The sequence below is a fragment of the Oenanthe melanoleuca genome, chromosome 1 (assembly GCF_029582105.1).
Source record: "Oenanthe melanoleuca isolate GR-GAL-2019-014 chromosome 1, OMel1.0, whole genome shotgun sequence".
Lineage (NCBI taxonomy): Eukaryota > Metazoa > Chordata > Aves > Passeriformes > Muscicapidae > Oenanthe > Oenanthe melanoleuca.
Genome location: NC_079333.1, coordinates 14,961,856 through 14,975,475, shown reverse-complemented (window position 1 = coordinate 14,975,475; position 13,620 = coordinate 14,961,856). Strand labels below are relative to the sequence as shown.

The window sequence follows — 13,620 nt, the reverse complement described above, 5'->3', positions numbered from 1 at the left end:
AAGACAGTCACTAGTACAGTTCAGAAATGTTGATCTCTACATTAGAGCAAAATGTTCTCACAGAGCTCTGGCTGATTCAGTTCTCACAAACTGCATCAAATAGAGATGGGAACTTTTTCTCACCACTGGTTCTTTCTGCCCCAAGAACAACCTTTCTTGGGAAAGGAAGCCTCCTTTCCTCTCCTCCTAGCCTGGAGAATTTCAATTCACTTCCATCAGAAAGGCAGGGGAAATTCATGCATGAAATCTACATAGAGGAATGATTCAGAATGATCAGGGAAATTGTATTCTCATCTGATAACAGACCTAATTCTCTTTTACCTTGTTTGACTTGCCCTAGAATTATATTAAGCTGCTTCTTACTCTCGCATTCACCAAAACACCAAATCTGATCTTTATTCAAAGACAGCAGCAGCTTCAATTCCAAATGCACAGCAACTTTTACTATCCTGCCAAACATTTGTGAAGCAGTTTTCTTCTAATTTTTAAAACTTCAGCAATATTTAATACTGGATTTTGGTTTCACAGCAATAGTGTTTATTGGAGATGGACCTCAAGAAAATAAGGAAATATGAGTATGTGTTTGAGTACATGTAGAACACACTGCAGAACTAAACATTTAGATGAGCCAAAAGCTGCATTTCCTCAAGAACTCTCTCACTGATATTTATGAAACCCTTCTTGGAGTAAACACAACACCCCTCCAGAGAGGTCTCAAACATTATCCTTCATGGTTTCAGTCTGGTGTCCAGTAAGGGGAATCATTGTCAAAGACAGGCTGGGAGAAATAGTCACTCGTGTAACTAAAGTATTCCTGTAAAATTTAGTAGTTACTGGGCTTGTTACAAGACCCAGCATATATGGGCCCCCATGCCCATAAAGGTACACCTCATATGCCACAACTGTTTCATAAAAGAACATTAGAAAAGGCAATTTAGAAGACAGAGCAGTTACTTGCCTCCAAAAAGCTTCCCCCGCTCCCCAGTGAAGTACTCAAATAACTAAAATCAGGTTTACTGCAGTCTTGCTGCATTTATAGCTTGATAAGATGAAACTATAAAGCCCATAACCTTTACAGGTTCAGGTCAGATCTTCTTAAAAGGGTTCAGGATCACTAATTGATGTTCACTGGATTATAGAAAATGGGCACACTTATTTCCTATGACTCCATTTATCCTGAGCTTTTGTATTAAAAAATCATTACATCAGGCACAAAAGGTCAGAAGTGCAAAAGCCAAAAGGGCAAAGATAAGTAACATTCTGTGCCTCCATCTTAAATGTGGAATTTTCTCTGTGTGTTTAGCTCCCCAAATGTAATTCTGCATACCTGAAGTTTGTTTTTTACCTATATATCAACCTACAAATACCAAAAGGGCAGTATTCTCAGGGAATACACAGGTATGTACAGAGAATTCCAGGATGGAAATCAGAGGAAATATGGTTAGGGTTATAGTGCTACACACTCCTCCTCCACTTATCTGTTACTTTCACATTATAATAAATCCACTCCAAAACCAGGCAGTTTTCCCATATGACATCAGTGCAGCTCTACCCTGTACCTTAAGATGTTGCAGGAAAGGAACTTGCAGCATTATTTCAGTGGGCAAACAATGATCTCCATTAGATATTGTAAACACAAATCTTTCAGCCATTTGTTCTTTCATGTTGTGTCAGGAAAGCCCTTGTTTTAAAATGGGTGAAATTGAGCTTCTGGCTTCATTTATCCAGGTTTGTGAACCCTGCTCTTTCAGGTGAAAAGGCTTTTGCTTCAAGAAAGCTTTATTCAAAGAGCAAGTGATTCAGCCCATGACATGGAGCTTAAGTGGAAGAAGAATTTGGGGATTCTCTGCTCCCAGCCACATCTTGCATTTCAGCTGAACTGCTTTCCAGCTATCTATTATATTACTGTCAGTGAACAAAGGAGACTGACTTCTAAAAAAAAGATTAGATTGTGAATCAAATGGGAAACCCTCTCACTTGAGGAGTACAGAATGAACAGTTTAACCTGTGAAAAACTTGCTTCCTATCAGGATAACACCAGCATTCAGTGAACTACATTTCCCACATGATGAATGATATTTCAAACTTAAAAGCTGAGGTCAGAGAGCATTAAACCAAGGACAGTTCAGCACTGGTCTTCCTGAAAACATCAACTTACACATGCAAAATTGAAGCAGAACTTGGTTTCTTCCTAATTACACAACATTAACTTCACAAATATTCACATGAATTACACACATGGTCAGCAAAGAGAGATGCAATAAGCTCTTCAGTATTTCCAGTCTCTTGAAAAGCAAAATATTTTAAAGCTCTGGATTGCCAAACATTCTGGACTGACCAAAAAGTGTACATACATCAGACACTTTTATTCCATTTGTTGGAGAACAACTTGCTCTAAACTTCAACCACAGTATATAAAAAAACCTGAAAGGCATTTACGGATAATTAAGTAGTTACATACCAAAAGCTTTCAAAAAAGGTTTTGTGCCCTGATGTGCCAAATCTTACACACAGAAGTATTAGATCAATCTTGACCCAAGAAGGACAAAAGATACATATTAAACTATAGAACAGAAGAACAAAGAATGTGGGGGGAGAAGTGAAGATAACAGAAGCTCAAAAAAAAAAAAAAATAAACTCCACAAGTCATAGCTTGTCACCTGCTTGCAAATAAAAGATAAGATGAATTTTTATGCATTAAAGCAAGTCAAGAAATGAGATGCATTTTACCATAATTTCTTTTACCCATCAAGGAATGGGCCACGTGGCAGAAAGAGAGAAGGCTCTGAAGGAAGAAACAGGTTTACAAAGCAGGACCTGGAATTCCACAGATGTGAACACTTTATATTTCAATGTCCAGCTTTGCCTCTAGTGCACACACCCTACTTGTTAAGAAAAACTATACACTGCAGCTTTTTCCTACACTGATAGGTTGTGCCAGGGCTTGGTAACAGACTTTCCACTTCCCTATCTCTTTCAATTTTATAACATAGAACTTATATACAGTACAAAGCAGCTGAAGCTGGCAGACAATGTGTTTATGTCAGATTAACTATATCAGGAATCCAGTTGCCTTTTGATTACTCAATTTTGGTTTTATTTTAAAAACATACTCTTTTTTTTTTTTAGGAAATTTTGCAGTCTGAAGAGCTAATGCACAGAGATGATGACAGCTACACAGTACAAAAGCTATATAAAACAGAGAACATGCCTGCAAGGCTGGACCCCCAAAATTATTTTGATGGACTGACTCTAAGCACAGCTGGTGATGCCACCTCTCCTATTCACAGAAACCTAGAACAGTTTGGGTTAGAAAGGACTTTTAAGCTTGTCCAGTTCTAATCTTCCTGCCATGGGCCTAGATACCTTCCATTTGACCAGGCTGCTCCAAGACCTGTCCAGCCTGGCCTTGAACACTTCCAGGGATAGGGTAGCCACAGCTTCTCTGGGCAGCTCTGCCAGGGCCTTGCCACCCTCACAGCCAAGAATTTCTGCCCAATATCCCATCTAACCCTGCCCTCTGGGAGTGGGAAGCCATTCTCTCTTGTCCTGTCACTCCAAGCTCTTCTCCCTCTTCAGCTCTCTTGGAGCCCCTTCAGGCACTGGAAGGGGCTCTGAGGTCTTCCTAAAACCACCTCTTCTCCAAGCTGAAAAATCCAACCTCTCCCAGCCTGTCCATACACGAGAAGTGCTCCATCCCTCCAGTCACCCAAGCACACTGGTCATCCCATCAGGGCTGCAGGAGCCTCCAGCACTGCCTGGGCTTAGGCTGCAGGTGTTGGGATCTATATGGGTTGAACAGCCAAGATCTGCTCCTTCAGAGTAAGTTAGTCTTGGCCTTTGCCTACGGACAGGGATAGGCAGACTTTCAGCTGAATGAAAGCTGGGACTTTAGTTACAGCTAATCCAGTCTCATTTCAACCTATTTTATCTTGGCATACGTGATAGGAAAGATTTAAAAAAAAAAAAGCCTTTCCAAAAAGTTTGCAAAAAATGTATATAAATTCCCCAATTCTAAATGATCTGGCTAAGTATCAGCTCACTGTTACCCTAGGAAAGCTTCAGGAATGAAACCTCTCCTAAGAGCTTTTGGCTCTACACAGCTGGAGAAGATACCTTGTGGTTTTTCAGGTGCAGTCCCTTCCTCTTCACATTAAAATGAAAACTTGGCACTTCACAAGACAAGGACAAGACTCTGGCTTCAACCTGTGCTCTTTCAAGAACACTTTTCCGTATGTAGCTAAACTGGCCTTGGATTCAGACAGTGCATTCTTTCTGAACTGTATGTTTTATAATCTTAGTTTAGGGGCCTCATAAAAGATGCAGTGTGCAAGTCACAGTATCCTACACTCAAAGGGCCATAACCACTGCATATACACCACTACCCACAAAAATCTTAAAGACACTTCTGCTCCTTCGTGTTTATTGCCAAAACAAACTTCTAGGCCTAACATTTCTGCTGTTCAACTTCCCATGGAAAAGTTTATTAGTTTCTATTATAGAGCTGATTTTCTCTCATGTTTGATAGTCTAACAGAGCCAGAAACTGAACCTATTGCCTCAATTCATGTTTAACAGCTGAGTTCAGTTCAGCCTCTTATATATGGCACTAGTATATTCTACTTTAATTCCATGCAGTTATTAGGAAGACGGCACTTTAACTACACTTACAATATAACAAGTATTGCTTTTCTTTTGTGGTTCTGTGAATGTTACTTTGTGCATTAGACAAGCAACTCACCCACAAAACAGCATTCCCAGGAAAGCAGCATTGGCTGCTCAGCTTCTCAAACAGATTATACAAAACATGTAAACGCCACCCACCACCACGTGGACACATGGCTGTGGACATACAAGAGGAGGGCTAGACATCAATTACTTCCCTGGATCTGTACTCTATTGATGACAAAAAGAACCTTGGGGAAGCTGACAAGAGAGTGATTTATTTTTTTTTCACATCAAATAGCAAAGTTCTTGTGTTGCTAATGACTGTCAGATGAAAGCAGAACTATTCTATGGCCAGGGCTGAGGAAGCCATGCCAATGCGAATAGGAGCATCAGTCTAACACAACTCAACAGAAGTCTGATAAAACAAATGAGGATGAGAAAAGAAGCTTTCCCTGTGAAAGGATCCCAAGCATGGCATCCAGGCTGAACAGAAATAAGAACTTTAACTTCTACAGTGTAACATATATTCCACAGGTTTCACTAAACCTGGAAGTGATGCCTGGAAAGTGATACTTTCTCTGACACCATATGCAGAGGCCCTGTTAACAAACACGGATGATGAACTTTTTAAATGAGCAGACAGGGATAGGAAAAGGGGAAGAGATTTAAACTAAAAGAGGGAAGATTTAGATTAGATATTAGAAAGAAATTCTTTACTTAGAAGGTAGTGAGGCCCTGGCACAGGATGCCCACAGAAGCTGTGGCTGCCCCATCCCTAGAAGTGTTCAAGGCCAGGTTGGACAGGGCTCAGAGCAACTTGGTCTAGGGTTGGTGTAGAGAAGGTGGTGGTCTAGGGAAGGTGTCCCTGCCCATGAAAAAGATGGTCTTCAAGCTCCCTTCCAACACGAACTGTTGTATGATTCTATGAACTGAGGTAAGGCTACACACATTCATTCCTTGGGCTGGCTGTAGGAAATATAGAGTAGCAAAATAGTCCAAATTATTTCACACCTGGTTTTGCAAGTCTGCTTTTCAAGAGCCACTCATTTAGACAAGGAAAGAACACTACCACTCCTGAGGCCATGTCCAACAAAGCCAGAGGGAGACAGTGACCAAGGTCACAGCAAAAGAATATAAGAAGTATCACAACAGTCATACAGCTGCCCTCTGGTTCTGTGGTAAAGCTGAGATAAAACTTAAAAATATGAAATCCGGAAGATTAAGAGGCAAATTAATTTGATGTCCTTCAGTAGCTGACTGAAATAGCAAATCATTTGACACTTAGATTGTAAATACCTTGACTGCCCCACGCAAGAAATAGCTGCAGCAAATTTCCTTCTTACTGGTACGTAAAGAAACCAGCCTTACAGCTCTATTGAAGTTATGTCCTCTACAAGCAATCTGGGAACTGAACAAGGAATAATGCCTGTCAAGTATCATGCAAGAGACAACCTCTTGAATACCTAAAGAAATTGGAATTTCAATGAACAAGATGGACATGCTCTCCTCAATGGATACATATCATAAAGGCATGCATTAGACATAATGACCAATATAGTACAGAAATCATTTAATAGAGAATCACAGAATTGTTTTGGTTGGAAGGGACCTTCAAGCCCATCTCATTCTAACCCCCTGCCAAGGGCAAGACTTCCACTAGACCAGGCTGCTCCAAGCTCCATCCAACCTGGCTTTGGACACCTCCAGGGATGGGGCAGCCACAGCTTCTCTGGGCAACCTGTGCAGGGCCTGATCACTCTCATCTGTCTGGGTATACAATTTTGGGTGAGTTATTCTCCCACAGTAACAATGTGTGTACCCATTAGGGACTCACTCACCTCAAGGAAGACAGTGACTAAATTAAGATCAATTCATCATATGGAATGAAGAACCTACACTGAAGTCAGGCCAAAGCAATTAAGGCTCTGGGAATGAAGGAAAGAGACAGTAAAGCAGCCAGTAAAGCAGCAATAAAGTTGCTTTCTTTCTACAGGGCTGCAACTCAAAACTCAAAGCCACTGCACTCTCAATACTCCCTACTTCAAAGTTAAAAAAGAGAATTAAATAATTGAGATGAAAAAACCTAGAGCAGCAAGACACTGCTCAAGCACTTGTGAGAGCTCAGTTCCACAAGGTCCATGTCTGTGCCCCAGCAGAACTGGGTGCCACCCATACAGTATGTTCAGAACAAAAAGAACTCAAAGAAATGTCATTTTGACCCTGTTCTGTGTTTACTTATCACCCACAAAAAACCTCACCAATCTTCAGGGATTTCCTAATATTCATCCACCATAACAAGAGGTTTTCATGGTGTAATCTCAGTTACTCCACTGTATTCACTGTGAATATCAGGACAAGAGCTCACTTCTTTCTCCTACTAAAGCCTCAGCTTCCTCAGATACTCCATACACATCCCTAACTTAGGAGCTACAGAGTTTATGGGGCTAATACTTGCTGAATGCTCTCCCACTGTCTAATGCTTTGGAGAGCTGTGCAATTCATTCCCATTTCTAGCAACTCTATTGTACTTCACCTCTGACAATGATAGCAAATTTTTTGGTAGGTATTATTAGACATAAGTGACTAATTTCTCTTGGAATAAAAACCTGCATTTCTATGCTAGTGAGAGTCAAACAGCTGAAATCTTAAATGGAAATTTATGGCCTTAGATAATGTTATCCAACTCAAAAAGCTCCTCTGTGAACTTTGTGAGGGAGTCAATTTTACAAACATAAAATACGGGTATTGAAACAATTCGTGCTCACATACAGATGGAAGCTATTATGAACTCTCAGAATTAACACACATTGTTTCAACTTTGGAATGTAACAGCAAAGCAAGTTTCTCCAAAACATACTCTACCATGCCAGCACTAAGCTGCTTCTAATTCCAGCTGAATTCTCCTGAGTGCAAGATGTGGTTTCCAGTGTTATTATCCTGCTGTTTTACAAAACAGTACCACTTTATCTCTAGAAGAGTCTTTATGTCAGTAATTTTATTTAATATCAACCCCATTTCACTTCGTTCACATTCACATTTCTCCTTGCTGCCAGAATTCTAGGTAATTGTAAAAGGAAAAAAAAATACATAAAAATCCAGGAAATCAGGGAAGCTTATACAAATTATTTCATAATATTTCTTTACGTTGATAAGAGTTTTTTTGGACTCTTTGTTTGCCAGTGTTGAAAACTTGCATGAATGATTTAAGTGAGGTGATAGAGACCCAGGCTCTTGTTTTCATATTCCAATGAAGTCAACAGTGTTCTTCCTAGGCACCTCTGACCTTCCCACAGCCCACAGAGGGAAATAAGCAGCTGATTTACATTTACTTCTCACAAAGAGAACTGGTTCTCTGAATTAAGGCAAACACCTTGGGGTGATGGTCTGGAGATAAGAGAAAGGCAGCTGCTCATTCTCCATACAAACTTAATTTTTCACACATTCAGAAGAGCTAAGCTTATCTGGATACTTCTCTGAAAGCAGCCATAAGGTCTGCTAAAAGCTATGTAAATTCAACAGTTTCAGCATCCCAAGGAACACACAAAGGATTCAGACAATCTTGGGTTTTTAGGTCAAGTGAGCCCCAGAGCAGAGAGTTTTTGTGATGCATTTCTGCACATGATCTACCTGCTCTGCTTTCACAATGGAATTTCCCCTTGGCAGAACTATAAAAACTAGCAATATTTGACCAAGGACATCAAAACAAAGGTGACTACAACAGTTTATGTGGACATCAGTAACACTTCCATGATTAAATAAGTAGTAGAAGCACACCCAGAAATTCCAATTTACTTTTATTATGTTTTTATATCCAGCAGCATACAGTCTCAAGCATTAAGATGTGAACCACTAGTGTTCTACTAACCACTTTGAAGTTTGGCCACTGGCCAGCTTGCACCAGCACCAATGACCCCAAACAGAATTGGAAACTCTTTTTATACCAATACATGCTTAAATCCTTCATTTACTTTTATAAGTTTAAACAGACACTAGTGATTTCAGAAATCAACTGCAAGGAATTGTAAGGCAACATGGGTGAGTGACCGTGTGTTCAACCACCCAGAGTCCTTCAGAAACAGGACAAGAAAACCAGAATGAGAGGTTTCAGCAGGTCCAAGAGTGGTAACAACTCAGAGGTGACAAGTCAGAAATAAACAGGAAAACAAGTGAAGTGGTGACAGTTCCTATAAAAAAATACTACAGGCACAAGTGTCAAGTAAGCCAAACTACATGAACAGCAAAGACAACCACTCTGAGCTCAATGAAGAATTCATCATTTTGATGAAAAAAACAACAGCTTCTTGCTTGCATCACATAACTGAATGGCAAACTCCAGAATAAGGTAAAAACCAGGAAGGGCTGAAAGCAAAGCATCAATGACTCACAAGTTACAGAATGAACTAGTGTAAGCAGAATGAACTAGGAAGCAGAGATTAAGGAAAGCATTGATTTGATAATAATGAAGAGAGAGCTCTATCAAAGCATTTGAGGGAAAGACTAATCCCTTTTTCTCACTAATCTTCCCTCTGGAGGTCAAGTGTGAACAGCTGGCTGCCATTACTAACACCACCAACAAGGAGGTACAGTCTAAGATACATTAACAGCCTGGCTAAGTGAATTTCCAAGATTAGTAGGACTTGATTAACTTTGTCTCAAGATATTTTAGCTTTAAATATCCAAAATATACTAAGCATGGGCAAGTCTGGAAAATGCTAAATGCAATCCAAGCTTAGAAAACAAACAACACAGAAAGACTCAGAAGCTTTACTTCAATTTGGCATAAGGAATGGCAAAAAAATGATGGAAGAGAAAACTGGAAAAACAAACTACACTAGTAGAAAGCCTAAAAAAGTCAGATTTTTCAAGAATAGAACTGTAAGATTAATGTAATTTTAAACAGGTTAAAAACAGAAATGTCATATTTCTGCTGGAATTTAAATCTCTTGGCATTTTCTGGTATAATATGCTCACAACCATGCTGGGGAAATGGGATATTGATGAAGTACTCTTTGGGTGTAATAAATAATGGTTTATGGCTACAACTGAAGTCCTGGCAAAATGGGACTCCACCTGGAATAACAGAACCCCAGTTCTATCCAATACTTTAATCAGGTAATCTGGATAGGGCATAGGCTCAGATACAGCCAGCATAAAGCTGAGACTGAGTTCTGAACCTCTAATGTTATGCCACCAAAGTAGAAACATGATTAAGAACAAAAAAAGTTTATCTATAAAAATACATTCAAGGTACAGAATATAAAATGTGAATTAAACAAGTTGCCTGCACCAATTCAGAATGTTCTCTTGTGTTGCTGTGCAGAAAATACCTGGGGCTGTTGTTGCAGAGAATCCTAAGATTTACTCTGCTAGGCTTTTAAGAGTACAAACCTATTAGAACCCAATGAACTGGAAATAAAAGGACAAGACTTGGGAAGTATTTCTCCCATTCTACTCAATGATTTGAAAGCGACAGTTGCTCACTGTATCCAGCTTTGGGCATTGTATTTCAAGAAAAATGTGGATTCAGATGGAGAATGTGAGACAAGAGAAGTGTTGAAAAGTGGTTTTTCAATGCATGAAAATTTGCAAGGAGGAAGAGACTTAAATGGATCAGATTATTGTAATATATAAACAAAGTTAAGACAGGTTTGGACTCAATGTGAGAAATTTGATGTCTCTAGTGGCAAAGACAGTCAAGCATTGGAACTTCTATCACAGGCTTTTCTTCACAGGGACATAAGAGCTGCTGCATTAGCTTCACAGCTGCTTAAGAGCAGCTCACCCTGCCCTAGGACTGCATACCACTTGAAACCTCTTTCAGACCAGTTTTCTGAACATTCTCTGAATTCCACGCCAAATGTGTTAGCTGCAGGTATTACTGCCATCTCAAATACAAGTTTGCAAAGACTCTTGCATTTTTCAAAGTAAAGGATGTTTTAAAAAATACATGAAAAACAAGGAAGTAAGGTTGATTAGAAGACTTTAAATAGAAGTCACACATTTGCAATACCTTATATTTTCCATGTATTGTGTTTTCTTATAAGATGAGAATACTAGCTGAAGTAAAAAATACAGCAAAATTAAAGACACATGAGCAAGAATTATAGTAATAGATCTTCAGGTATGACAGAATAAAAAACCAGAATATTTACAGTTTTCAAAACAGTGAGAAGTCTATAGATTCATAGAATGTACTATTTGAAAAGGAAAAGATTCATTATTATCTGATAAGTCCTTCTCGAAGCACCACAGAAGAAAATCTCAAGCACAAAACTGTAAAGTGAAAATTATGTTTTCAAGGACATTTTTCTTAGTTCACAGGTTTTCACCACAGAGAGCAGCACCACAAGACAGCACATGCACAGTCATGTCATATTGACACCAAGCAGACAACGGATATAAATAATAATAAAAAATAATCAAGTGTACCAACCTGTGCTATATTTTTGTTGAGAAGATAAACTCCATATTCAAACTGAAGTTTCTCCCCTCCTTTTGCATATAAAGGAAATCTGATAAAAAAAAAAAAAAGGGGAGGGGGAGAGAAAGTATTTAAGGTGAAGATATTCAGAAGCTTATGTAAACTTCAAAAAGCCCCAGAGTCCTTTTCTGAGAAGGTAAAGATTAAAAAACTTCCCTTCTTGACTATGGAACCCCTCCATAGGATATATTTAGGAACCCTCTGCAACTCCAGTCAATTAGCATTTAAAGACTGATGTCAAAACTCAGCTATGGAATTCCATTTTTAAACATATTTCAGGTTTCTAAGATTGTGATTCTGCCAAAGCTGCAACATCCAACACCAATCAAAGTGTAATTTCAGAAGCACACAGCACAATTCCAGATCCCACATTATCTCTCTGCATTCAGCCAATCACACTTGGTTAGCTCATTTCCAAACAGAAACAATCTTGTAAAAAAAAGGTGTTCTCTTTTGATCATTATCCTGTGATTGACAGAGCACAAAGCCCTTTACACAGAGAAGAAATTTGCAGGCTCACTTACCATAACATTCAAAACAGAAGTGACTCCTTCCAACAAACTTCACACAAGCACCAAAGGCTTGAATCACAGCATCAGAGATCACTATAGCCCTTGCAAACATTTTATAACTGATATTTATTTTTCCTGTGTAATAAATATTGCTCACCATTTTAAATACCCAGATGTAGCAAACAGCTTATAAGAACATAGCATGACATGCTGTGTGAGACAAGAGAACTAAAACATTAGTCCCTTAAATATAGAAACTCTTTGACAGTTTCTGCATTTAAGAATATAATTTTATACATCTGCTTAAAAGAATCTCTGCTTGAGTGAAGCAGTTCTCAAACAGCTTTAACAGCTGTACACTGTACTTCCAAGGATTGTCTTTTGACTCCTCCTCAGCACCAGAGGTTATGAGGTCATCATGGTCAATTCAACAATCTTAATACAAACTAAACTTTATTTTTATGGGAACTACAGCATGGATCAAGTTTTTGCCTTTTCATGAACCACGTCCAGCAGCTCCTAATCAAGATGCTGAATGAATTATCCACATAAGCTCCACACTACAGCAGAAAGCAAAGTCTCTCTCAAACATAAGATAACAAATACAGGAGATCAATATCTACTAGAAACAACACATTTTCTGGAAAGGTGATTAGGCAAAGTGAATTTTATCATCCATCAGCCCCAAAGTAGTGTACATTTGTAATTTTAAGAACTATATAGTGCCATTAAAGCTAAAGGTCAACAGGTCACTATCACAGCAGATCAAATGTTGAGATGTCAGTTTCATGTTTTCTGCTACTTTCAAATTTGCTGGGTCTTTAAGTCGAGGAACATTAAAATCTCTGTGAATAGCATATATCTAGCTCACCTTGCTTAATAGGCCTATAAATCAAACTAGTTCCCCATGCAGGAAAATAAAATGAACACACACTACAAAAATTCCACAACACATTATTGTAAGTGTTCTAAAATACAAAGCAAGAGGAATTCATTTCAATATCTCCAATTACACTACCCAAACAGATCAAGGGTTAGATTTAAAGAAAAACTTTACAATTAACAGTCTAAAACTAACCACTTTTTTTATAATAAAAGCACCATTAGGAATACAAACCATGTTTCTCTAGAAGGTAGCATTTCATGAAGTCACTGGTAATGGGAACCATGTATTCTATTATTAGACACAGAGCTCTTTGATCCATGCAGTATAGAAAGGGGGTAAAAACTGGTTTATGGCGCTTGCTGACATCTCCCACTCAGATTCTTTTAAAAGGGAAAATCAGACTTTTCTGCTTATCATGTTGATCCTGCTTCTTTGCCAATATTCACATTTCTATCCTCTAACTTCCACTAATTAATCTTGAAAGGTTTTAAACCATGTACATCCTCAGGTCAGCTTTCACAACATAATCACTTAAACAAAAGTCTTGAAAACTGTCAGTGGTTGCCTCTGCATATACACATTTATGACTCAAGAGAAAATATATTACTGAATTTTATGCCTCTCTCTTTGTATTTTATCTTTCTTCCCCATTAAGCCTGGTCACAAGCAATAAACTCAAGGGAGAAGAACCCAAACATTTTATATAGTGCTTCAGTGAATATAACTGAACCCAACTTGAACTGCTGCCTCCCTTAGTGAAATTCTTCTTGCCTGCTCCACAGAAAAGCATTGACTGTAAGCTTAGTCTCTCCTTTTGGCATGCTGCAAAAAGCTGCATGTGCTGTGTAAGAATTGTTATACTAAATGCTTTTGAAAAACACTATTTTAGTGTTTCTATAATCACAAAACAAATCATAAAATTCAAAATGACATCTGCCTACCAATTCTACTCCAAAGTGCAGCTTCCTTCTTTCCATTCTTGCTGATATATTTGAGGAAAAAAAAAAATCACTAAACTCCTTTAAAGCAAAACACAGATATTTATTCTGAGATTAAAAATCCAAAGGAATGTGA

At 38.6% G+C, this 13,620-nt stretch overlaps 1 protein-coding gene across 1 annotated transcript in view; it reads right to left on the bottom strand.

The window, feature by feature from the left end:
• The window catches only part of UVRAG (UV radiation resistance associated), an 89,071-nt gene that overhangs the window by 21,829 nt on the left and 53,622 nt on the right, over positions 1–13,620 (bottom strand). Inside the window, exon 13 of the mRNA XM_056496571.1 lies at positions 11,101–11,179. Coding sequence (XP_056352546.1) covers positions 11,101–11,179 — 79 coding nt within the window. The remainder of the gene's footprint in view (positions 1–11,100; positions 11,180–13,620) is intronic.